Genomic DNA, 27,957 nt, shown 5'->3' with positions numbered 1-27,957 from the left:
TTTAGTCAGGCCCCTGAAACTTTTCCTAGGCTCATCCATGTGCTTCTTTGTAAAATAGTTTTTACAAGAAGCCTGCTAATGATATCTGATAATCCTTGATATCTGATCAGGCTCCTCATCTTCCACCATCCCTCAGGTGATGATGTCTGATAACACTGGCCTATCTTCAGCAAGAACCCTGTTTGGTTGGTTTAGCCAGAATCTTTCTTACCTGTGATGTTTCCTCTTAGTAACTTCCATCCACTGACCCCCCACCCTGCTCCTTAGCTATAAATTCCCACTTGCTCAAGCTGTATTTAGAATTGAGCGCACTCTCTCTCTCCTATTGTAAAACACCATTGCAATGGTCCCCATACATACTGTGATGGTCTGGAATAAAGTTTGCCTTATCATCTTTAATAAGCATCCCCAAATAGTTTTATTTTTTAATACCATGCAATAATGTATATTTTTTACCACACTGTATCCACCATATTCACCACCATACAACCATGTACGCCATAGTGTAAACATGGTGTACATGGCTCACCTGGCTACACTTCAATAACCCTGGGTTCCAGGTTTGGATCTGTAACTTTGTGACCTTAGACACGTCATTTCTCTTTGAATCCTTCCCTGTTCTATAAAATGAGGGAATTAAATAAGATACTCTTGATAATCTTAATATTCTCCTAATTCTCTTAATATTCTACCATGTATGTGAGGCACAGGCAATAAATATAAATATAAATATAAAACATAAAATCACAGATTTTGAGCTTTATCAGTGAAACAAGAAGAAATCAACTCCTCTTTGCTACAGAGTTATAGGTAGCTTCATGGCTTATCCAGACACATTTGATTAATAAATAAAACATTCTCAAATCTGAGCAAAGGTCTAAAACAATATGTTTGGATCATGTATGTCTTAGGGAAGGAACATTTTTGGAAAGTGATTTTTGATTTTATGATTTTTATTTACACTTGTAAACTTAAATTGCTTTACCTTATAATCTCTTGTCTTATTTTCATTAGCTAATGAATACTACGGAACATAAAATATTTCATATAGCAACAGAAAAGTAGTAAGTAGAGACCTTTTAATGAATAGCAAGTTAGCCACACCACTAGTTTTAAAAATGCTATAATGCTGTACTAAACATCGAATTTTAATCAGCTTTTATTAGGATAAACATCTAGAATAGAAATTATTAGGTGTTAGGTAAAGGAAACCTTGGTATAGCCAAATGAACAAAAAAAAAACCCACCATAAAGGGATTTAAGATAATATTTTATAGAAATAGTATGAAAAGTAACTTAGGATAAATGTTAGTGACTGCAAAACTGAATATCCAGTAAGGCTGTAAACACATAATAAAGAAAGACTATGCACAGTTATAGCCAAAGTGTTGAAAATATAATGTTTTCCTCCAGACTTTTCAGGATTCATTTCAGGATTTTATTTTCATTAAAGATAAAGTAATATTGTTTACAAAATAAATTATTTGGAGTAAAATAAAAATAGCATAATATTCATTTAGTTCTTATAATGTGTCAGGCATTTTGTTAAGAGCTCTATATACATTATTATTTTATCGTATATGACCACCGTAAGTTAGAAATGGTTATCACTACTTAATAGATGAGGAAAGTGAGGCTTAGAGAGATTAATTAAATTGTCCAAGGGCAACAGTTAATCAGTAGAAGAGACTGGTTTTATAGCTGGGCCTATATAATGCAAAGTCACTATACTATGTCACCTTCTTAAAAATTTATCATGTATATATGTGGTATTCTTTAATCTTCAGGAAGATAATTTGTGCAAAATTTTATGCACCTGCATTTTCGGAAAACAAAATATGAGTCCCCTCTTTTCTTCATGAATTTGAAAAATGAGAGACCAACAAGTGTACATGTTTGTAACTGAGATCTGTATAAATATGTACATGATTTAGTAAGTAAGTACTGACTTCCACTCTAAATTTAGAACTTCTGCACCTTGGAAAATAAGCTCTTATTATGACTAAAAATCATTCCTTTCATATTGGCCTTTTCTCCAAAGACTGTCAAAGTAGATCAATCCATTTTAATTGGAATATTAAATGTGCCAGTCTACTTCTCAGATTCAAAGCTTGGGTGTCACTGAAAATGATAAATGTGAAACTGAGTTCTCTTAAGGGTGCTTCAACACACGATCTGCTTTCTCATGATAATTATGCCATAAATGTAAAATACTGCTTCAAGTACCTGACCAAAAATACTCCTATTTTATTCACCAGTATGATGGCAAAAATACCTGGAACTCTCCCAGGACCTCATGAGTAAACATCACTCCTTGGGAAAGTAGGGGCTCCTGAAGCCCAGTCCTCTGGCTTAGAAGAGGGTGGCTTCTCATAATATGGGTCATTATATAAGAGGTGGTTAGAATAGGACTAAAGGGTTAAGTTTTTATTCAAAAATCAATAGATGTTTAAAATTTTAATAGACTCAAAATAAGAAAAAAGGGGAGTAGGAAAGTCACAGGTAAGTTCATAAATTTATTTATATTTTTGAAAAAATAAGATTTTTTTTTTCTCAGAATAAAATACTAGGAATATTGCTAGGCTCAGCAGGTTGGACTAGAGCAGGGGCATAAATTGAGACTGGCAGTAGGCTCACTAAAACAATACTAGATCATAATATTCCTGTACATCTTTATTTTTGACCAAAAGCCTTGCTTTTTTACTTGGATCTGTTTTTCCTCTTTTACATTTCAGCCATAACTTAAAGAAGTCTTCATCTTGTTGATGAAATATTTCATTATATCTCATGTCTATTATTGGAACTTTTAATTTTATTAAGTTCAGTGGGTTAATTAGAATGATGCTATTAAAAGTGTTTGAGCTTTTTTTTTTTTTTCCAATTTAACATTTTTCAGTTCTGGATATTTTTGATCAAGGCATTTGATTTTCATTGCCTCTGGTATAAATACCAGTTGATAGGAAACTCATTTCCCTTAAAGACTACAGACAGTATTACCTGAAGAGAACCTTTGTGTAGCTGTGGCATATGCAAGCTAGGCTTTCATAAGCATTTTTGATGTCTTGACTATTTTATTCTGTTTTATTATGATAATCAAAGAACTTCTGTTCAGTACTCAAATTTATTCCCATGCTTGTAGATAAATTTGGCTTTTTGGTTCCACACAAATACTTTCTTTCTTTGCCAAGCTAATGAAGTATAGTTTTGTTTCTTTTTTTTTTTAATCCTTTAAGTAGAAATTATGTCTAAATCTGGTTAAACTATTTGTGAGCATTAGAATGAACTGAACCAAATAAAACTGAACCTCATACAAAATTTCTTTAAATCACCTAAGATTAATAAATAAACCTCTAAAAACTGTGAACAGACATGAAACAAGAATAAAACAGAGAAGCAGGTATAAGTCCATATTGTAGGAGTGCTGTACAATGAGTCTACTAAATTAAGAGAGGCTTATAACCTTTTGTGGATTGGAGCAAACTCAGTTCCTGAACAGATGGTCTTCTACCATTTAGTCACTCTTTAACTCCCTACAATCTGGCTTCTGGGCACACTATCCACTAAAATCACTCAACGGTTACCAACAACCTAGGATCATGGAAGCCAGCAACAGAAGTGCTAGAAGTAGATTTACAAATCAAACCCAGACAAATAATTCTATAGATTAGAGAACTATACCTATAGTTATACCTAGAGAACATAACTATATAGAACATATAGTTCTATATAGAACTATATAGAACATAACCTAGAGAACTATACCTATACTATACCTAGAGAACATAACTATATAGATATGTTAGTAGACCTTCCCCAGATCACACTGCTGGTGAACCATGCAAGGTCTAAAGACTCTCACCTGAATTTCTGCCAGTGCTGTGCCATACTTCCCAGCCAACTAGGTAGACTGCCTTCTTGAATTGTTGTCTCAGAGTCAAAATCCTCCACATTTTCTCATCCATTGACACTGTTTTACCTTCTTGCTGGATTCCTTTGTTCTGCCCTTTCTTTGAACATCCCTTTATTCCAACATCTGTACTCCCTATACCCTGGCAAAAAACTAAGCCTCACGTCTGGCTCTCCAAGAATTGTCTGCTCTCATAGTTTCACTTTCCACCATGAACCATGTTAATAGTAACATAAACTTGTACCTTTTCTTTTAATTAACTGCTGGGTACCTCAATTAACTACCATGTCTACATTGGTACTACCAAAATGCAAATAAAATAGCTAACATTTGTTGAGTTCTTAACTATAAACCAGGAACTGTTCTAAGCTCTTTATCTGTATTAACTCATCTAATCCTTACCATAACTCTATGAGGTACTATTCTGATTTTACATGTAATGAAACTAAGGTACACAGAGGTTAATCAGCTTGCCCAAGCTTGGATTCAAACCCACACATTGTGTTTCCAGAAGCTGTGCTCTTCATTGTTTTGCTAGGCAGAATGTCCAGCAATAAGAAATCTCCTATTTAGGGGTGGCTGGGTGACTCCATCAGTTAAGCGTCCAACTCTTGATTTCAGCTTAGGTTATGATCTCACAGTTTGTGAGTTTGAGCCCCGCGTTGGGCTCTGTGCTGACAGTGCAGAGCCTGCTTGGGATTCTCTCTCTGCCCCCCTCTCTTTCTCTCTCTGTCCCTCCCCAGCTTGTGTGTACTTTCTCTCAAAATAAATAAACTTCTTTTTTAAAAAAGAAATCTATTTATATTCTTGAATATTAAAATAACATTTTCATATCATAATGCTGTTTTCTGTGACTCTTGATATTAGAATGGCTTGCTTATATAAAAATTCTGTTTAATTCCACATCTATTTCAAGAAAAAAGATCAATTTTTCTCAAATTGGCTTAAAAAAAAAAAAAAGAATCTCTGCCCCCTCCAACTCCTGGCTAGTCTTATGCTATTACCTGTTACACATGTTAGTTTCAGATAGAATCCTGCAAATCCTGCCAAAAGGAATTAAGTGATTTTTCCTATTTAACCAGAAATATTTTGTATTCTGATTAGTATTAACACACATTTCAAAGTAAAGTCCATTTGCTATACAACTCCAGAAACCTACCCCCCCAGTTGCTATAAATGGATGTCCTCTAGTTACCTTATTCCCAGTGGACAACTATAATGCAGAATATATTGAATCAGTGAAATGTACATAGTCAGCTGCTTAGTTTCTGCAGTAATCAGACCTCTTCCAAATATGAAGGAGCAGCAAAGGCTGGAAACAAATGGTCATTATCTCACATTAATAGGGTAGAGGCACTGCAGTGTGAACAATGAAAGCTTGCTAGCCTCCTGAAAGTACTTTCCTTTAGATAAGAAAGAGGGAAATCCCTAGGAAAATTACTAATGGTTAGACTTGTGCACTTGGTCTCATCCTAATGCTAGCAGGGAAGAAAAAAGTAACACTTAGACCCCCTTAATAATTATAAACGTTAAATATAATGTATTCGAGCCCACATTTTGTACTTAATTTTCAGATCATTTCCACAGGCCTAGAGGGCCTAGAGGGGCAGATGCAACTATTTTTCCGTGATGTGATACTGAGGTAGGCTGCTGAGGAAACAAGCTATTTCCTCTATTAATTCCTTTACACCATTACAAAAATCATTGCTTCCAAATGCCTGACACCTCTTCCTCCTTTCCTTCTTCAGTTAACACCTTCATTTTGGTTCTGCTACTTGACAAAAGTGTGACCTTGGAAAAACACTAACCCTCTCTAAGACTCACATTATCTATCTATAAAACTGGTATGATAATATTTATTTCAAAACTATTGAAATAACACATAATACATATAAAATTATTTGAACAGTGCTTATAAACAGTAGGAGCACAAAGAATAGTGATTATTTTCATTTCTCTCACTTCCTTTCTCTTGCCCTGTCAAAACCAAACTACAGTGATAGAAGACCAAGAAGAATATGATGTATCCTCTATTCTGAGGACCACTGCCAGACAGGAAGGCATGTAAATCAACAACTATAATAGTGTGGCAAGTGTTGTAATATGGAGTATGAAAAGGACCATAGGAAAGCAGGCTTAATGGCATAGTTTCCAAACCCATAAGACCTGTTTCCAGGGAGTAATTTATGGGATGACTGGATAATATGGTCTTTTGTATAATTTATCTTTTCCAAATCAAATGTGGCAGAGGAAAGCAAGGTAAGTGAAGCAGACAAGGTCACTCTATTTATAAGAATAAAGGACAGACTAACAGTTTGGGGTAAATTATTTTCTTTCAAATGTTTCTTTATCAGACAATTTGAATAATTTTCACATTTAATTTGCTTGGTTTGCATCTATTTGGGGCATCACAACTGCTTAATGAACATCTACTCTTGGGGAGACAAAGCTCCCAATCACATCTTCCTCACCTCTTGTTGAGGTGGTGGGGGGAGGAGACTACTTAATATACTGAGAATAACCAGACTATCATACAATATGTAATTAGATAAATGAAGATCATCGGGTTTGTGACAAAATAAATAGCAGGAAAAAAGAGAAACACCACATTAATGAAACACAAAAATAACCTTGGACATTATGCTTAGTGAAATAAACCAGACACAGGCAAATATTGTACTATTCCTCATATCTTATATGATGTGCCAATAGGTAAATTCATAGAGACAGAAAGTAGGATAGAGATTACCAGGGACTAGAGGGAGGGGAGAAGGGGGAATCATCATTTAAAGGTCACAGAGTTTTGTTAGGGATGATGAGAAAGTTTTGAATACAGATAGCAGTGATGGTTACACAACACTGGAATGTATTCAATACCACTAAACTGTACAATTATTAATGGTTAAAATGAGAAATATTAGGTAATGTATATTGCACCACAGTAATAAAAGAGACTTTAAAAGTCAGTTTGGAAATTGAACAAATGGCACTATGACGACTGAATATCCACATGCAAAGAATGAAACTGGATGCCTACCTCACATGGCATACAAAAATTAACTCAAAACGTATCAGAGACCTAAATGTAAGAGCTAAACCAATAAAATTCTTAGAAGAAAACAGACATAAATCTTTTTTTTTAACGTTTATTTTTGAGAGAGAGAGTTGAGAGCAGGGGAGGGGCAGCAAGAGAGATGGGAAAAGAGGATCTGCTCAGACAGCAGTGAGCCTGATGGGAGGCTTTTTTTTTTTTTTTTTTGTGAACATAGGCATAAATCTTGATGACCCTGGATTAGGTGATGGTTTCTTAGATATGATACCAGAAGCAAAAACAAAACAAAAAAAACAAAACAAAAAAACAAAAAACAGATATATGAAATGAAAAACTTCTGTGCTTCAAATGACACAATCAAGAAATTAGACTGCTAGTCTATGGAATGGGAGAAAATATTTGCAAATCATATAAGGGACTCATATCTAGAATAAAGAACATTTAAACAGAATAATAAAAAGACAAATAACCTAAGTTAAGAATGACCATAGTATCTTAAGAGCCATTTCTCCAAAGAAGATATATATACAAATTCCCAAAAAAACACATGAATAGATGCTCAACAACATTAGTAACTAGATGAATTCACCAGATAAATAGGTAAATAAAATGCGGTACACCCATATAATGGAATATTATTCAACCATAAAAAGGAATGAAGTACAGACACATGCTACAACATTGAAGAACTTTGGAAACATAATGTGAAGTGAAAAAAGCCAGGGACAAAATACCACATAGATGGGGGGGGATGGGTTAAATTGGTGATGGATATTAATGAGGGCACTTGTGATGAATACTGGGTGTTGTATGGAAGTGTTGAATCACTATATTGTACACCTGAAACTAATATAACATTGTATGTTAACTAACTAGAATTAAAACCTTAAAAAAGTTAATTCATAAAAAAAGAAATGTGTTTCATTAAAAAAATTTTTTTTAATGTTTATTTTTGACAGAGAGAGAGAGAGAGACAGAGCATGAGCAGGGGAGGGGCAGAGAGAGAGGGAGGCCCAGAATCTGAAGCAGGCTCCAGGCTCTGAGCTGTCAGCACTGAGCCTGACGCGGGGCTCGAACTCACAGACCACGAGACCATGACCTGAGCCAAAGTCAGACGCTCAACTGACTGAGCCACCCAGGCGCCCCTAAATGTGTTTCATTTTTAAACGACCTCATTGATATACGATTGCAATCCAAAAAGGTGTATATATTTAATGTATACAACTGGATGAGAAGAAACAAGTATACATCCAGAAATACTGGGTTTTAAATACTAGATCTGTGTGGAGAGATGATCATTAAGTAGTTGGAAATTCAAGGTTACATATTAGGAATCTAAATTAGATTCTAATTAGATCTAATTACAGATCTAAAATTAGAGACATCTGCATGAGAAGTCCACTATTTCCCATGACACACCTTCCTCCCACACATACCTGCAAGCACACTCAATCAAGTTAAACATTGACTACCTTCTATATAACAGGTGTTATGATATTATGATGATACTGAAGCTACAAAAATAAATTAAACGTGGTCTCTGACCTGTGGGAACTTACATACTAAGATCTCCAAAAGGTGGGGTTTTGGGGGAGGGGCTGTCAAAAGCTCACAATACTATCAAGCATATATGCTATTGTTTACAATGCTTTTCTTTCTACTCCTCTAAACTTGCTTATAAAAGGGGATTTGTTTTATTCTCTAAGTAACAGCAAAAGAAAACAGCAATTTCTGACTAGTAAGCAAGTAGTGGGGAGGGTCATCCCAGATGATACCATGTTTTTCCAACCCAAGTTTTTGTTTTTGTTTTTAAGTTTATTTATTTTGAGAGAGAGAGTGAGAGCAGAGAAGGGGCAGAGAGACAGGGAGAGAGAGAGATTCCGAACCAGGCTCTGCACTGACAGTGCAGAGTCCGACACAGGGCTTGAACCCACAGACCATGAAATCATGACCTGAGCCAAAATCAAGACTAAGATGCTTAACCAATGGAGTCATCCAGGTGCCTTTCCAACCCCAGTCTTAAACACAGGTAGAAAAGTACTTCCCTTTCATGAAATTAGTTTGCTATTATGGTATTTCTACAAAAATCAACAGCTCTCAATTTAGTCCTCAATGTTTCAGGTTTGTAATTTGCCAAAAGCCCTATGTATACTTGAAGAAGTAGACAATTCTACAGTTCTGGCACACTCCCTGCTTACTGGATTCTGGAAACTTCCTTCTGCCATAAACTTTCTGTGAAGGAATGAGTTGATTCAGTAGTCCTGGGCTGTTCAAACTCTGAACATTCCCAAGAAAACTATATTTGAAAGCTGGCTTCTTGGAATGTCCTGTCGGAGAAGAGTGTTTTTGCATGCTTAATTATGGCACTGGGCCATCCTGTTCCAGTTTGTCCAGGTGGTTTATGCTAACAATGTGATTTATGGTGAACATCTGTTTTTTTTTTTTTCCTCTGGGGAGCTAGAGCTTGAATAGCCAAGGTCAAACCTGCAGGTTCTACATGCCTACATGACTGACCCTCAGTAAAAACTGTACAGTCAAGCTTAAGCAGTTGGTTGGCAACACTTTGCAACTTTTACACATTGTTGCTGGGTAACTGTGTCTCACATAACTCCACTGGGAATGAACACTGGGAAGCTTATGACTGGTTTCCTCAAGACTTGCCCTGTGTTCCTCTGCTGATTTTACCCTGTATCCTTTCACTGTAATAAACCATAAGTGTAAGTATCACAGCTTCTGAGTCCTGTGAGTTCATCTAGTGAATCACTGAGGCAAAGGATAAATGGGGACCCCTGATATATCTTCCTTCAAAGTCAGGGATTTCTCTCATTCAGAAATTGTCTGAACTCTACTACTCCCTCTCTAACTTTTTTCATCATTTGGCAGGGTTTGAAGCACCTGGTCAAAGTCTGACCTGGTCAATAATGACCAAGAGGTCTCTAACATCAACCTTCAAAGCAGAGGGCTATGTCTGACCTCTTTATTTCATCAGTCCATGCCATCCAGTCCCAGCAATGGACAAGGTCATGCCTGGTCTTGGCTACCCCTTAAATGGCTGAGAAAGTGGCAACGGCCCCTCACCATTTTATTTTATTAAAAAAAATTTTTTTTTAATGTTTATTTTTGAGAGAGACAGAGAAAGCAGGAGAGGGAAAGGTCCAGAAAGAGGGAGACAGAGGATCTGAAGTAGGCTCTGTACAGTGAGCACAGAGTTTGATGCAGAGCTCAAACTCACAAACCATGAGATCATGACCTGAGCTGAAATCAAAGGTTGGTCACTTAACCAACTGAGCCACCCAGGTGCCCTGACACCTCACCATTTTATATATCACCAAGCTGCAACCAGGGTGGGGCATGATGGTTCCCAGCAATTTTCTGCTGTTAATCCTTGAAACATCTCCTTCTCAGGGACTGTACGCAACTCTGCACAGATGTGATCCCCATGAAGCTGCAGGAGAGAAGCCCTTGTCCTTACTCTATAGCAAGTCTTGTATGTAGGAATGTGGCTCCACCTGGGAGGCATGGCACAGATTATTTAGTAGCAACATTAGAAAATGTTTTCAATATAAGAAATAGAGTGAATTCTCCATAAAATCCACTCTCACTCACTTGTACTCTGATAAGCTTCATTGAGTAAGAAAGAAAGAGTTGGAGGTATACTGTATGTCAAAAATTACACATAACCCACAGCCTTCATTATATGTATCAAGCATGAAATAGCTGTTCAAATTGTTGATTTTGTTAGCTATGTGATTTTATGCTCTCTAGCTCCTGTCCCCACAACTCAAATCTGTGACCTATTACTTTATTTTCTAAGAAAAGTCTTTGAGATTTCATTACCCTAGAGAAGTGGGTCATACATGTGAAATGCTATATAAATGATAAATACTAGTCTTCAAATGGCTCAGTCACAGCACTGTGTAATATGAAGTTAAATGTATTCTCTATTTTACCATTTCTTCAAGTGAAATTGTGTATCTCAAATCTGTACAGAATGTATACTTGTAGTGTACTGACATGAGTGGTAACGAGGCCAAATCCTCACCTTACACAGGAGTCAACAAGGCAGTGAAAAATTTCTAACACATATTAACAGAAGGATTTTATGTTCTTGAGAAAATCTTAACATTTATTTATAAGTCTCCCAAATAGCTTCTCATCTATAAACCATTCAGAGTAATTACATATTTTGTTGAAGAGCAGCAAAAGAATCAGAGAAATAGTGTGATAGAATCTAATGGACCTGGCTGGCTTTCTCATTCTCTCATTAAAACAAGCATTTATGTTTGTGTGTGTGTGTGTGTGTGTGTGTGTGTGTGTGTGTTATGCATATGCATGTTTTTTTTTTTTAAATAAAAGGAGCATTTTTGATTTCATAAGCATATATTCCGGAAGTGCTGATGCTATTCTTGTTAAATAAATGTTAACTGCTTGGAATCCCAGGCACACACTCAGGTTCATTCCCTCTCTCCTCAGGCAGTTTCCATAATCTACAACATTTTCATTTTAACAGTCCTCATTACTGGTATCATTTAATACTTGAGGGTTTGCTCAAATCAACATCAATCTTGCTGATCCTGCAAACACTTATTTTGTTGACACAACACAGTCTGAATCCATTGCTACTAAATGTAAAAAAATTTAAATTATTCCTTCACCCAACATGTCACCAAGTACTAAGAACAACTCTGTCAGTTACTCAGTGCTGTCATAGAGACACAGCAATGGAGAAGACATTAAGCACAGGGCCTTTCATGGGACCCCACTTCCTTCAATAATAATGCCATCGCATCTGTCCCCTTGCCTACCCATACATAGTGCATCCTCCCAAAGACATTTATCACCTTAAACTCAACCACTGTGAAGATGAAAGTGTTTGCCTGGAAGACATCTTGTTGGACACATTTGACTCCTATTTATTCATTAACAAATAATCCTTTGCCACAAGTAAATCTTAAATAACCAGAAAAGAGAAAAGCCTTGCCTTCAAAAAAAGCAATAAAAACCCATTCAGAATAAAATTTCTTTTAAAATTAACTTTTAAATGTCTTTAGATGAGTCTAAATTAAGGAAAAAAATATCTTTACTTGATTGGAAAACCTCATGCTCACGTTGCGTTGATTCTGTAGTGGGATATAGCGCTGGACAGGATCAATGTCTTTAGGACTGATTAATTTATCAGCTGAAAAAAAGAGAAGAGAAATGACATTATCAAAAATGCATCTACACACTTTATAAACCAACTAGACCTAATGACCTAATAGACACTTCATCCAACAAGACCAGAATGTATATACTCCTCGATGCACATAGAACATCTTCCATATATGAGGCCATATAGAACAATCCTCAATAAATTTAAAGAATTAAAATTCTATAAAGTATGATTCTGACCACAAAAGAATGAAATTAGAATTCAATAAACAGGAGAAGTTTTAGAAATTCACAAATATGTGGAAACTAAATAACACACCATAACTAATGTGTCAAAGAAGAAAACAAATGGGAAATAAGAAGATACTTCTAATACATGTTCTGATAAGATGATTGAAAATGAAGACAAAATATACCAAAATTTATGGATGTAACTAAAGCAATGCTAGGAAGAAAATCTGGAGCTGTAAATGCCCATATTAAACAAGGGAGAAAAATTTCAAATCCACAACCTATCTTTCCATCTTCAGACAGTGGATAAAACTGAGAAAACTAAATCAAAAGCAAGCAGAAGGAAGGAAATAATAAAGATTAGAGTGGAAATTAATGAAATAGAATGTAGAAAAACAAAAGAGAATAATAAATAAAACTAAAAGTAGATTCCTGAAAAACTCAAAAGCTGACAAACCTTTAGCTAGACTGACAAAGAAAAAAAGAAAAAAGACTCAAATTACTAAATCAGGAATGGAAATTAAGAATATCCTTAAGGATTACAAGAGAATACTATGAACAAATGTATGCCAATAATTTAGATAACCCTGATGGATATGAACAAATTCCTAGAAATATACACATTACAAAAAGACTAACTCAAAAAAGAATAGGAAATATGAACAGATTTACAAGTAACTGAAACCTTCTGGGGCAGGGGGCGGGGGGGGGGGGGGGGGAAGGGGGTGGGGGTGGGGTGGTGAGAAGCAAAAGCCCAGGACCTGATGGCTTCATTGGTGAATTCTACCAAACAGTTAAAGAAGAAGTAAAACCAATCTATCACAAACGTTTCCAAAATAGTAGGGGAAATACTTCCCAACTCATTCTAAGAGGCCAGTATTACCCTAATAAAAAAATTATATTCACCACAAGAAAATTACAAATCCAAATCTCTTCTGAATATAGATAGAAAAATCTTCAACAAAAAAAAAAAAGTAGCAAACTAAATCCATTAACATATAAAAAAGATTACACACAATGACGAAGTGGGATTTATCCCACAAGTGCAAGGATAACTTAACTTCCCCAAATCAATTATTGTAGTAATACAATATCAACAGAATAAAGGACAAAAAAAAAAAAAAACAAACAAAAAACCCTACAAAATCATCTCAGTAGACACAGAAAATACATTTGACAAAATGCAACATTCTTTCATGATAAAAAGCATTCAACAAACTAGGATAGAATGAAACTTCCTTGACCTGATAAAGGGAATCTATAGCTAACATCATATTCAAAGGTAAGACTGAATGCTTTGCCCCAAAGATCAGGAATAAGACAATGATGTCAACTCCTGTCACTTTTATTCAACAGTGTATTGGAGGTTACAGCCAGAAAAGTCAAGACAGGCAAGAAAAAAATAATAATAGTCATCCAGATTGAAAGGAAGAATCTAAAGTAACTAAGATAATGTGCTACTAGGGGCACCTGGGTGGCTCAGTTGGCTCAGTGACCTGACTCTTGATTTCAGCTCGGGTCATGATCTTGTGGCTGGTGAGACTGTGTTGGGCTCTGCATTGACAGCACAGTGCCTACTTGGGATTCTCTCTCTTTCAATATAAATAAATAAACATTTAAATTATTATTATTTTGATTTGAGAGAGAGAGAGCATGAGTGGGGGAGAGGGGCAAAGGGAGGGAGCAAGGGACCGAGGGAGCGAGGGAGAGAGAGAGAGAGAGAGAGAGAGGGAGGGAGGGAGGGAGGGAGGGAGAGAGAGGGAAAATCTTAAGCAGGTTCCACACTCAGTACATAGCCCAACGTGGGGTTCAATCTCACAACCCTGGGCTCATGACCTGAGCTGAAATCAGGAGTCATACGTTTAACTGACTGAGTCATCTAGATGCCCCATTAAACAAATAAACATTTTTTTAAATTTTACAAAAAGGATAATGTGGTACTAGTATAAAGATAGATTAATGGAGTAGAAGTGAAAGTGTAGAAATAAATCCTTACATTTATGTTCCACTGAGTTTTGACAGCATGCCAAAACAATTCAGTGGGGGAAAAGAATAGGTTTTTTTCACAAATAGTGCTGGGACAACTCGATATTTATAGACAAAAGAATAAAGTTGGACTCCTTCATCAAATCATCTATAAAACTCAAAATAGATCAAAAGTTAAATATAAGACTAAAATTATAAAACTGTTAGAAGAAAATAATAGAGTAAACTTTTGTGACTTTGGATTAGGCAAAACTAAAAATCAAAACGTAAGTGACTAAAGAAAAAATGAGATAAACTCAATTTTGTCAAATTATAACCTTCTGGACCTCGAAAGACACCATCAAAAAAAGTGAAATGACAACTCACAGAATGGGAGAAAATATTTACAAACTGCGTATCTTGTAAGGGATTTCTGTCTTGAATATATATATTAAAAAAACTCTTATGATTCAATAATAAAAAGACAACACAATTTAAAAATGGCCACAGTATCTGAATAGACATTTCTCCAAAGGTATATAAATTACCAGTAAGCACGTAAAAAGATGCTCAACATTAGTCACTTGGGAAATGCTTATCAAAATCACAATGAGATACCACTTCATACCCATTAGGATGGCTATTGTCAAAAAAAGAAACAAGAACAAGGGTTGGAAAGGATGTAGGGAAATTGGAACCCTCACAAATTGCTGAATGGAATGCATATTGGGACAGTTACTTTGGAAATCAGTCTGAAATTGCTCAAAATGTTAAACACAGAGTTACCATATGACTCAGCAATTCTACCCCTAGGTATATACCTGAGAGAAAGAAAAACATGTCAAACAATAACTTGTACATGAAAGTTCACAGCAGCATGATTATAAAAGTAAAAAAAAAAAAAAAAAAAAGTGGAAATAATCCAAATGTCCACCACCGGATGAACAGATAAATCAAATGTGGTATATACATACAGTGGAAGATTATTTGGTCAGAAAAAAGAATTAAGCTGTTGATACATGAATGAACCTTGAAAACAACACATTATACGATTCAAGGTATATGAAATGTCCAGAATAGGCAAATACACAAGGATAAAATGTACATTAGTGAGTGTCCGGTGTTGGGGGAAACGGTGAAATGATTAGGGTTAAGTGGAGAGTGGGTAAGACATTTTTTGAGGGGTGATGTAAATATTCCAAAATTGATTGTGGTGATAGTTGTACAACTCTGAATGTATCAAAAAACCACTGAATTGTAAACCTTGAATAGGTTAAGATATAGTATGTAAATTATACCTAAATAAAGCTGTTCTAAAAAGAATGTATTCGCATTCTCTCAAGAAAGGAAACCAGTTCACGAAGGGGAGACAAAGTGCTTCCTGATACTAAATTCTAACATTTCTGAGACAGGGCATTTTTCAAAGGGCACTAACCAGCATGAAAACAATGTCTACTACTGCTATTGTTCTGTAAACACGGAAGCCCTTTTCATGTGGTAGTTCCTTGTGGCAACTTTTGATAAAGTCCAAGGACATAATAAGGAAGGCAATTTAGAGAGTTTGGAAGGGGAGGGTGTGGAGAAGGTACTCTGAGTCAGTGGTTCTCTGCTATCTTCTGTTGTAATGCACCTCAGATTCAGCACCAGAGGCTCAGTGTAGCAGGGATTCTCCATGGATGTGAAAAGGACTATGCTGAGAAGGGGTGGTGGGAACAAAACCTTGAAATGAAATTCTGCCTAACCTCATTGGAGTATAAGTTGACAGTATCTATGCAAATTTATAGCAGGCATACTCTGTCCCAGCAATTGCAAATCTGTAAGGCTATCTTAGTTACACTCAGACATGTAAAAGTTAATTGAATAATAACATAAAAAAAAGAATTTAACTTCTCCCAAAGTGAATCAGAACATTTTATTTTTGCTGCACTCAAGTTATGAAAATGTGCTACTTCATATTCGATCTTCAGTTCTATACTGACTACATAAAAATGACACCATGTTGAGTTTTGTTTAAATTCACCCATGTTTAATATTTAATTCAAAAAATACACCTCATTTTCCATAGCTTTTTAGATACTTCTTTTAGTCAGTGAATAATTCTGAAAAACAGAGCAGAGAGTCAACCACAAAAATGCTTGTAAATTTCTTTGCAGCTGTGGTAATGTTTCTCATTATACAGGTTTTTCTATTCTAGGGTAACTTTAGGGCACATAGTCAATGTTATCACCAAAGGTGTTTTTAGTAACTCCTGAAAGATGCTTTTAATAATATTAAAAGTGATATTACTAATAGCATGACAAGAAAAAGAAGGAGGAACAGCAATTGCAGCAGCCACAGAAGCCACCACAGCCACTGCCGCCTCTGCAACAGCAACCACAGCAACGTTTACACAGTGCTTCCTATGTTCCTGGCCTTGTTGGATTAATTAATTAATCAATTAATCATTAACCATCACAACATCCTTATCATTTTACAGATGACAAAATGGAGGCGTTGAGCAGCTAAGCAACTTGCACATGGCAGGTAAGTGACAGAGCTTAGATTCAAACACAGGCTATCTCTCTCTGGGGTCTACGTTCTTAGCCCATACTAATCCTGCCCTGTAAGAACACTGACACTGTATACAACACAGATGGAGAAGATACCAGGAGGAGAAAACATTAAACAAATAATTTAGATCTTGATATGTTATATTTTTCCTATTCAAATCAGGGAGCATATCACAGAACATTCCTCTCTCTCTGAAAAAAAAAAAATATACTTGTGCAAAATTTAAAACAAACCAATATAGGCTTAATTATGGCAAATATCGACATATAATTTCTATTTATTAATATCAGTGGAGCTCATGATGCAGGGTTGATTAGTACAGTGATATTCTAAATAACACCAAATTATTTCCCTATTTCATTCGTCTGATCATTGAGATGTGAAAAAATCTCCACTACCAACAAGCATTTTACATAATTAATGTTTCACTGTTTCTACAAAAATGAAATTCTATCTTTATTATTTTGTTATTTATAAATGATGACAGAAAAATGAAGAAATATTATATCCTTGGAAAGCATAAACGCTAATCTATTAAAATTGATATGAATCAAATAGTTAACAACATCTCTTGAAAAAGCTTATTTCTTGGCATTCCTTTCTCATTTCTCTATTTGTACCGTACCCGTGTATCTAGCTTAATGTTCCAATTTACACTATGTGCTCATCTATAACCCCACAGGTTGTTTGCTTCTTATTCATGGATATACCCCACTTTCCAGCACAGCACCTTCCATATAGTAGGCACTTAAGAGACTTATTAAACAAAATAATAAATTGGTGGATTAACAAATTCAGAAACATAATTGCTGTAATCATTGTTTTAATTTCCATAATGGTAAAAGTGACTAACTCCTTACAAAGGTCAGGTGAATAGACGTATTTTTTTTACTGCATTGCTTTTTATCATTCAGGAGGCAAAACAAGAGTTCCTCGCTGTGCTGATTCTATGGCACTGGCTTTTTGGTGAAAAAGGACAAGCCTGAAAGCACTTGTGCCTGACCAACTACAGAATATTTAAAATGAAAATAAGAGAACAAGGATAAAAGAGCAATGGCTTTCTACATTTCATTACAGTACGAAACCTCACAGATAACCAAGCATTTCTATAAATAGGGACAGCCATCTTTAAATCTTTATAAGACAGATTAGCTTCATTAATATTTGTATTTTTTATGCACAGAAATTTTATGAAATACACCTTGGGTTTACTTCAAACAATCATTATTAAGGGCAAAAAGAGAATATCAAGAAGAATTTTTGTTTCTTTAATAAAATGACAATTCAAAGGAAATTTAACAGAGCAAGTAATTTTTTTTATCATGACACAAAAATTACATAGGACACACTAAAATAGGCTCAGCAGATAATTTATGGGGTAAAATTATGTGCTTCAAAGACTGATTCTCAGCTGCAGTGACACATATTAGTAACACATGTATTAACAAATAAGCTAGAGAGAAAAAGAAAATGTAGATCCTCAACCTCATATGTTATACCAAAAAAAATCCAAAATTACCAATGTTTTTAACTCAATTAACTAACAGGGATAGACTTCCTAAAATCAAATGTTAAATTCCATGGTCAGAATTAAATTGAAAAACAATGATAGATCTAATTATATAAAAATTTCAAATTTCGTTCATCAAGAAACAGTGCAAAGTTAATTGGCAAACAACCCAGGAAAATACCAGAGAGGATTAGTATACCTAATACGTAAAACATTCATGCAGACTGTGAAGACCATAAAATTAAGGTTAAATGGGCAAAGCAAACTGGACAATTCACAGAGGACAAGAAATGACTAAGAAATATGTCTTTAACAATAAGCATGTAAATGAAAACAGTATACAAATTAATATCTTATTAAGTTAGCAAGGTTTTTATTTTTAATGATCATATTTGGTGCCATAAAGGTTACAGGTGACACAATCATCCTGCAAGTAAATCAGTAAAGTCCCAGTTGTGGGCTATGTGACCTTGGGTGAGTTGCTAAACTCTTCTAAACCTCAGTTATGACATACAGTATCCATCTCATAGAGAAGCTAGGAATAATACTTGTAATAATAGTCAGGATAATACTTGTAAAGGGCAGAGAACAGAATCAGACACATTTTAAGGCAAGTATTATTAGTATTTCTGGGAAACAGTCTGACAGTATATATGTAGTCTTCTCAGACTCTAGGCATCACTGCTTTTACATTCAATTTTACTAATATATTTAAGGGTGGGATCATAAATTTTTATACAAGTTTTCTAGCTCTAGTAGCAATTAAACTAAAAATTTTAGTTTTAAGAAAACTAGAGATTTATACAATAAGCTACAGGAAGAAAATTTCCTTGGGTGAAGCTATTAAAGTAATACTGTATTACACGTACTCTGAAGATGTTTTTAATGCACGCTGCACAGAAATCCCACATTAGGGCACTAGCAATCACACAGATAGCATGAAAAAGATAACAAAAGTGCTCAGAAATCCATGTCTTACTGCTTAAAGTTTCCTGAAGTGTAACAGCTGGGAAATCTCTTAGCAACCACAATGTAGAAATATATCTGTATACTCTTATCTGTTCGTTTTATCTTTAACTGATCAGTAACAAAACCATGTGCTATATTGAGTAAGGAGCCAACTGCATTTGAAGTCAAGAGACCAATGAAAATCAAGACCTCCTTTTCTTATGTCCTCATGCACACTAGGGGGCACTTGATCACTAACTTTAACTTTAAAAAAGCATTAGATTTCCAGACTTAATCAGTGGCTTTTACATCTGATGTCAATTGGACAAAAAAAAATACCATGAATGAAATCAAATGCAAGTGGACTTACCTTAGTTACAAACACTGTAATTAGGAAATAGTATATCAGAGTAATTAGGCTGCCCTCAGAGAGACAGAAATATTTCTTAGGTTGTCACATTTGATTCTTGCTATAGAGCTACTAGATATCAGTGACTAACATACAGTAGTCCTCTACAAATACCAGCTAAATCATGGAAAAGATCAATGATGAAGTAGCAACTAGCATCACCACATTTTCTTCATATATATATACACATATATATATATATGTATATATATATGTATATGTATATATATTCATTATATACACACACACATATATATATTCATTATATATTCATTCATTCATTCTTCATATATATATACATATATATATATATATATATATTCATACACACACACACACACACACACACACACACAAAAGCAAAATATTCTTATTAGATTTCACTGGATACAAACTGGCCTGAATTAGTGGAAGGCATATATTATAGAATATTTTCAAAGATTTACTGTTCTATTATTTTCAAGTAACTCCAATTAACTGCCCACAAAATGCTGTCAAGCAGATATCTAACCAAACCTCATTTAATGAATACATAAGACTTTGTAAGTAAATGTGACTGGAGTCTTAATAACATCCATAGAAGTTTGATGTTCTTGAGGCAAGGATGTAATAGTTAAGAGCAACTACATGACTGAATCTTCTGAGATATTATTCTTCTTAACCAGTGAGTTTGTTAACCAGATGACACACAGCTAGGTCAGAGTGATAATGAACACGGAGCATCTCCTTTTTTCAGTGGGAGAGAAAGTATGTGATCTCAGGGTTTCCAACACACCTACTGTATGTTCTCTGCTGCCTTTTTAGTAGCTCAGCAGGGAAAAGAGAAATTGACTATTTCTTTGAAGTTTTTCTTCCTTTTGGTCATGAAACAGAGATGAGAAGGCATGGCCTAAACTATTTCTGTTCACACTGGTCTTAACATAAGAAAATGCTATCTACACTCAAAATCTGTCTACATTCAATACATTTATTTCAGAGTAAGGAAGATCTAATGCTTTTTTACTGATTGATACTACTTTCAACCTTTTCCTTTTTAAAAGCCCAATTTGCTTATGTAGAATATAGTCAATTCTGCACTCCCAATTCATCAGCCTTCTCAATTTTATCTACAGGCTTTTCTCAAATAGCATTCTTTCTAGCACTCAATCCCAGACCAGATATAGAGCAAAAATCAGGACGATAAACGTTTAGATCTCAAATCCAATACCCCAAGTTCCAGTTTTCAACCTCAGAATCTGAAAAATTTCATCACGCTCATCTGTAATTTCCAAGCTGTAGTATATAGAAATTTATGATTCTGATATTAAAATTCTTTATCTTAGATAGGTTAACTACTTCTCTACTATAACATGTTTTATTTAGCTGTGAGTATCACCAGAAGGCTTCTTTGTATTCATGCTAGTGAGATGGAAATAACATTCTAACCAGAGATAACCTTGCCAACTTGGCTTGATTTTAAGAAATCTATTTCATGTATATATATTTTTTCTTTTGAAAAAATTGAAAAGCAAGACCTGTATAAATAATATCAACTCCTTATCAAAAAGTTGTCCCCTTAAAGAAGTAAATTTTTCTTCAGGTTCTTAAATTAGCATTAAGTATATATGGAGACCCAGAATATATAGTTAGGAAACAAGCAAATTGAAAACAGCATTAACTTGATTTTCTCTTCTTTGGTTAGCTTCTATCTGCTCCTTATATATCATTTGTGTAAAGTTTGAATTGGAAATCTGAAATACTCTTCCCTAATGGAATGTAAAAAAAGAAACCAAAGATGATTACTCTTACAACACAAACAAATTTAGCATTTATAGAATAATACTAGGAACAATAAAGACAATAACACTACTTCACACACTAAGCAGTTCTTTTAGTGCAGGTATATATACTATTTACAATCAGCCTGTTTCATAATTTATTTGCCATAAAGGAATTCTGACTCTAACATGATAGCCTTTTTGATGGGAATGCTAATAATATTCGAAATGTTAGCAAGCAATGATGCAGGAAGATGCATAATAATGCTTTTTTGTGTGTGTTCTTTAAATTAGCCTTCATCTCAATGTGTCCAAAGAGTACTCATATTTAGCAGAAGTTTTAGGATAAGCTGGAAAATAATTCTTAAAAAACTATGAATAATGGTCTAAGCTAACTGAGTAAATTGTCAATGTGTATTTATGAGAAGGAAGAGAACTTTGAGATAACCAATTCCTTTTGGCAAGTGGTTTACTAAAGCTATGACCAAGCATAAAATCAGAATTTTTTTTACATTATATAAAAGTAACTCAAAGTTCCCACAAATGGGAAATAAAACATAAAAACATAAAAAAACATAAAAATAAATGTTTATTTATTTATTTTGAGGGGGGAAGGGCAGAGAGAGAGGGAGAAAAAAATCTCAAGCAGGCACTATTATGTAGCCCAATATGGAGGTCGATCTCACAAACTATGAGATCATGACCTGAGCCAAAATCAAGAGTTGGATGCTTAACCAACTGAACCACCCAGGTGCCCTGAAACATACTTATTTCTAATAGCTTGATTACAAGGGAAAAAATCTTCCCAACATTCTCCACTTACCCAGAAGTTTTGCAATGATATAAAGGGCTTGTCCCCAAAGAAAGAGTTTTCCGTCACGGCCACAGTTGCTAGGAAATCGCTTTTGACTACCAGGGTTTCTTTTCTCATATTCTACAAAATCTGCTGGCACATAATAGTACTTTGGTATGACAGGATAACCTGTGGAGTTTTAAAATAAATATTTGAAATATAAAAATCAGTGTCCTCCTCAAATTTTCCCTTCAAGAAATTGCAATATTAGAAAGCAGAGAAATAGGTTGTAAAGGAGGTAACAGATTTGATAAGCTATAGAAAATTGGTAATTTTGGCTTTCAGAAATTGCCAGTGAAAAATGTGGATAAAGCTCCTTGATTTTAAAACACTAATTTGACAGCATATGTTATGCTTTAGCCAATAATGTGTACATAATCTCCTTTAACAACATTTAATTTTAACACCTTTAAATGAATTGATAAAAATACAGTAGGCAAACATTTAGAGCCATAGAAGCTATCTTTAATAGGATTAGTCTGTAGAAGCATTACAAATGAGATACTGTGTAATCCCAAATGAAGAATTATAACCCTGAGCCATTGCTTAAAGCAAAGGAATCCTCATTTTAAACATTAAATCCATTATCTACCATTCAATATCATTGAAGGGGAAAAAAAAATCCATTCTCTCCTTGACCGACCCATTTAAAAACATTCCTTGATAGAAACTAAAATTTATTATTCAAAGACTAAAATCTTTGTGGATGACATAAAAGGAAAAAAAAATAACAATAACATTCTAATACAATGCTACAGAAGACTTTGCACTATCAGCCCACAGTACACTTAATTTTCCTAATAAAATTGCACACATTTCTCTAAAATTTTCTTCCTTCATACATCCATCAATAGTTATATTTGTATCTAAAACCAGTAAAAAGGTCTATGATACACAAAGAATAGTTTGAAAATCACTCTCTGAACATGATAAAGACTGAACTGCTGTACACTGAACTACCACCTCAATGCATCAATAATCTACCACTGAATACTAACAATCTGATTCAAGGGATTTCAAATAGTATATTCATTATAACATGCATTACATTATATCTCACATTGGACAAATTACTATTTGTAGCATAAAGATATAAGTAACTGGTTTTATTTTTATTTATTTATTTATTTTTTTAAAATTTTTTAATGTTTTATTTATTTTTGAGACAGAGAGAGACAGAGCATGAACAGGGGAGGGTGAGAGAGAGAGAGGGAGACACAGAATCTGAAACAGGCTCCAGGCTCTGAGCTGTCAGCACAGAGCCCGATGCGGGGCTCGAACTCACGGACTGAGAGATCATGACCTGAGCCGAAGTCGGACGCTTAACCGACTGAGCCACCCAGGCGCCCCAGTAACTGGTTTTAAAATTTAATATTTATTTGGAATTCAATGTTTATCCACAAATATTTCACTGTTTTAACATTACAAGAATTTTCAAGGGTGAGCACATACTGTGAAGGTTTTGTTCTAAGGTACTTGTGGAAAACCGTAAAGAATATCACAAACTTCGTGTGAGGTAAGAACGGGCCCAATGCTATAATTGCAAGTTTGTACACCATGTCCATAAGACCACCCACTTTTTACCCACACATAATTTTTTTAATTTTCAGATAAATATGTTTTCAAAGTTGTTCACATATATATTATTTATTTATTTATTTATTTATTTAGTACATATTCTTATTTTATTAATACTTCCAAACCCCGAAGTATTTGGAGCTTCTTCTTTGGAATTCTTTGAGAATTAGTTTTTTAGTCATACTGACTATGGGCCCTACTGGTGTTTAACTAAAACCAACTAAAGACTCCTAAGAGTCTTTAAGCCATTTCTAAAATAGTAAATCTATCCTCAAAGGATGAGGCATTAGCACAAGGCAGACATTTAAAATAACATGCTAAAGATCAAAGAAACAACTCCAAAGAGGAGGCTGAATGTTTTTGGAAATGGTAGTACCTTTAGGCTAGGGCAGAGCCTCTTAAGGTAGCCCTCTGGAAGGGGCTGCATTTACCTGAACACAGCATTTCTGATGATCTGGACAAAAAATCGGTCACTCTATATTATTGTCACACTACACAGAGTGAAGGAGTTTTCATAGTAGGTAATCAGAATAAGAACCACTGCCCATCTGGCAAACTATTTTGCAACGATTATGGCCATAACCACCTAAATTTACTCCCCGTCCTTGTCTTGCCCAATGAACTCCTTTTATAAAGACAAACTTACATTAACCAATGAATAGATTATTCTTTATAATTCATTCAAGGCTCCATTCGTTTTTTCACTTTAATATAAATAGCTTTATTTAAAATGGCATCATTTAATGCATTACAAAGGAACATTAAGGAAATATCAGCAGGAAGAATTTCTTAAAAAACAATCCAACTATACCTTCTGTGGTCTGATGAAGTACTGGAGTCAAAAGATCCTGATATTCCTTTACTTGTTTGGGATTGCCTCTAAAAACTCCTAAAATGTAAAATATTAATCCAATAGCATCTGAGGATAAGCACCACAGAAATTTTACCTTAAAAAAAAGTCTAGTTATGATTATTTTGGTAATTTTGTATGTAAATGATAAAAATAAAATTGAAAAAAGGTAATGCAAATATGTATGACAGTATTCCAGAAAATTGATTTTAGTAGGTCATGTTAGCATTTAGAAGTGAAAATTGAATTTTAATTGAAATTTGTCTATTTTTAAGTATAAATGTTATGGATATTCACAATGTCACAGATTATAATATTCATTCATTATTACTATTCATAAAAAATTTTTCTTTGCAAATAGGAAAATATATTTGTATCATTTCTTAATAACTCCAAAGTATATTTTTTAATTCTTTAAATGATTTAATATTCACTCAGAAAGCAGAAGAATAGCATATAAAAATACAGAGCAGTTAACATCACTGAGGTATAGTCTATTTTGCTAGCTGAAAGGGTCATATTTCATCTGCTTTTCTTTAAACCACTTATATTCTATATCTTAAATTTCAGGAAAAAAGCTCACTTACCATCAATCATCATGTAAAGGAAAAATATGGGAAATTCACATTCAATGCCATCAAAGAGCTAAAACAGAACACAAAATATTAAAAACTTCACTAAAATTAATTAGAACAATTATAACAATGATGGTAATTAGAACAAATATATTAATTATATATATTGAACAATTGTAGTTAGGGTATACATAGATGATTTATATAGTAATAACAAAACTGGACTGATATAAGTAGCTTCATTGTTCTTTTAAAAAGAATTCTTAGAACTCTTATTATTCAAAACCACATTCATTTAATACATCACATACTAATCACTCATTCAATAAATATTTACTAAGTCCTTTGTAATGCCTGGCACCAACTAGAAAGGGGGCTATGAAGGCCTAAAAAGAGGGAACTTGCCCTCAAGGGCTCACAGCCTAGTGGGGAGTCAGGCATGTCAATAAACAACTGTAGTATCATATGAGATGTCTACACATGTTACATCAGGAACACAGGAAATGAAACACCTGAATCTGCCTAGGGTTGGAAGGGTTTATAAGAAAGGAGATACTTCAATTAATGCTTGATGGATTTCTCTGGGGAGATGAACTAAGGGAACTCCATGCAGAGAAAACAATACTACAAACCACAGACGTATAAGAAGACAAAGTTTGTTAGACTACCAGCAAGTCAGTATTTCTGGAACAAACAAGAAAGAAATCATGAAAGCTAATACCCAAGAGGTGGGGGGACCAGGCTAGCCAGATTAGAAAGGGCCTGGCAAGTAAAGTAATTAAGGATATCCAGAAGGAGGCAGTTGGATACACAGTAGGGCACTAAGAGGGAGAAGTATAGGTTAGGGATAGAGATCTGGAGTTAAGAGTGATAGCTGAAGCTATGATTGCATGAAAAGAGAATAGGACTAAGTAAGGATGGAACTCAGGAGAAGAGCAATGTTTAGGAGGTGGCAGAAGAAGAATCTGAAAAGGAACTAAGAAAGACAATGACAAAAGAGAATTAGGAAGAGAATAGGATCACAGAAAATGAAGAAAGTTCCAAGAAAGAGGTCTCCATTAAAGCATTCAAATGTCAAGGAGAGGTTCAGTGAAAATCATCCACTACCACCAGTGACCTAAACTAACTGAAACCAACACAGCTACTGGTAAATGCTGAAGAAGAGCTGGAGTGTAACATGAAGGAGTGAGTAGGAGGCAAACAAGGAGACACACCAAGAATAGACTATGCATTTCAAAAGTGTGGCTACAAAGAGAGAGGATTGGAGGCAGACAGGAGTAAGGTTTTTTGGGGTTTTTTTCTTCTAATTATGAACATCACTGTGTTTATGCTGAGGAAAAGAAGCTGATTGGAGTTGGGGGGAAAGCAAGACGAAGGAAAGGGAAAGTGAGGAAGATGAGGAGGATAAAAAGAAAAAGATAGAGACAGACATTCTTCTACCAGAGAAGAAAACAAATGATAGAGTAAGAGACCCAAGGAAGTAAAAGAGAACAGGTTAAGGTGCACATGTGGAGGGTTAGCCTTAGGATAAAGAACAGACAGCACCTTCTGTGAGACAAGAGAGATGAAGGTACGTATGGATGAAGGACAGATGGAATGGAGGATGTCAAACAGAAATGAAAGGCTATGGAGTGCCTGGGTGGTAGTCAGTTGAGCGTCTGACTTTGGCAAAGGTCATGATCTCGCTGCTGGTTGGTTTGAGCCCCATGTAGGGCTCTGTGCTGACCCCGTAGAGCCTGGAGCCTGCTTTGGATTCTGTGTCTCCCACTCTCTCTGCCCCTCCCCCATTGCGGTGTGTGTGTGTGTGTGTGTGTGTGTGTGTGTGTGTGTGTCTCAAAAATAAATAGGCATTAAAAAAAAAGGTGGCTCAGTCGGTTAAGCGCCTGACTTTGGCTCAGGTCATGATCTTGCGGTGGGTGAGTTTGAGCCTTGCATCAGGCTCTGTGCTGACAGCTCAGAGCCTAGAGTCTGTTTTGGATTCTGTGTCTCCCTCTCTCTGCCCTTCCCCCGCTCGCATTCTCTCTCTCTCTCTCTCTCTCTCTCAAAAATAAACAAATTAAAAAAAAAAATTTAAAAATGAAAAAACAGAGAAAAAAAAGAAATGAAAGGCTATGGAGTAAGAAGTAAAGTCTGAGAACTTGAACACAAATAGAAAAAAAAAAAAGCTGGAAAAGCTTGTAAGGGGAGTTCCTAGCAGAGTCACACAGCAGTACTGACAAGGAGTGAAATCAATGATGAGGACTGAACCAAGATGGGTGTTCTGAATCTGGGGTGGCATCTGTCCATGGTGCTGTGGCTTTCCGTGGTGGTGCTCAGCAGCAGGTACAGAAATAAGGAAACTCTGCTCGACTGACCCAAATTTGACAATATTCAGGGTAGTAGTTACAGCAAGTCCAATTCAAATGTAAGTGCTGTAAATCAGCTCAGAAATGTTATTAAATAGAGAAGAGATATCTGAAAGTGCTTAAGAGATAAATGGATCTTGTGACCCAACCTAGTAGACTGCTATAAAGTTTCAAATATGTACACAATAAAATGGCTCCTACTGCTTCTAGATGATAATTGTAAAATTAAGTAAAACGATAAATAGCTTGTCTAGTTGTCCGGCAAAACTATGTATT

The 27,957-nt window shown here is 35.0% G+C and overlaps 1 protein-coding gene across 7 annotated transcripts in view; it reads right to left on the bottom strand.

The window, feature by feature from the left end:
* Positions 1-27,957, bottom strand: part of PHKB (phosphorylase kinase regulatory subunit beta) — a 258,751-nt gene that overhangs the window by 69,353 nt on the left and 161,441 nt on the right. For all 7 annotated transcript variants that reach the window (XM_007096703.3, XM_007096704.3, XM_042969771.1 and 4 more), the window contains 4 exons: positions 25,349-25,406; positions 24,723-24,800; positions 22,304-22,462; positions 12,044-12,138 (listed from right to left, as the gene is read on the bottom strand). In XM_007096703.3, the coding sequence (XP_007096765.2) occupies positions 12,044-12,138; positions 22,304-22,462; positions 24,723-24,800; positions 25,349-25,406 (390 nt within the window). The remainder of the gene's footprint in view (positions 1-12,043; positions 12,139-22,303; positions 22,463-24,722; positions 24,801-25,348; positions 25,407-27,957) is intronic.

The sequence above is a fragment of the Panthera tigris genome, chromosome E2 (assembly GCF_018350195.1).
Source record: "Panthera tigris isolate Pti1 chromosome E2, P.tigris_Pti1_mat1.1, whole genome shotgun sequence".
NCBI classification, from domain to species: Eukaryota; Metazoa; Chordata; class Mammalia; order Carnivora; family Felidae; genus Panthera; species Panthera tigris.
The sequence above is the reverse complement of the archived record's forward strand: the minus strand, read 5'-3'. Positions and strand labels throughout refer to the sequence as shown.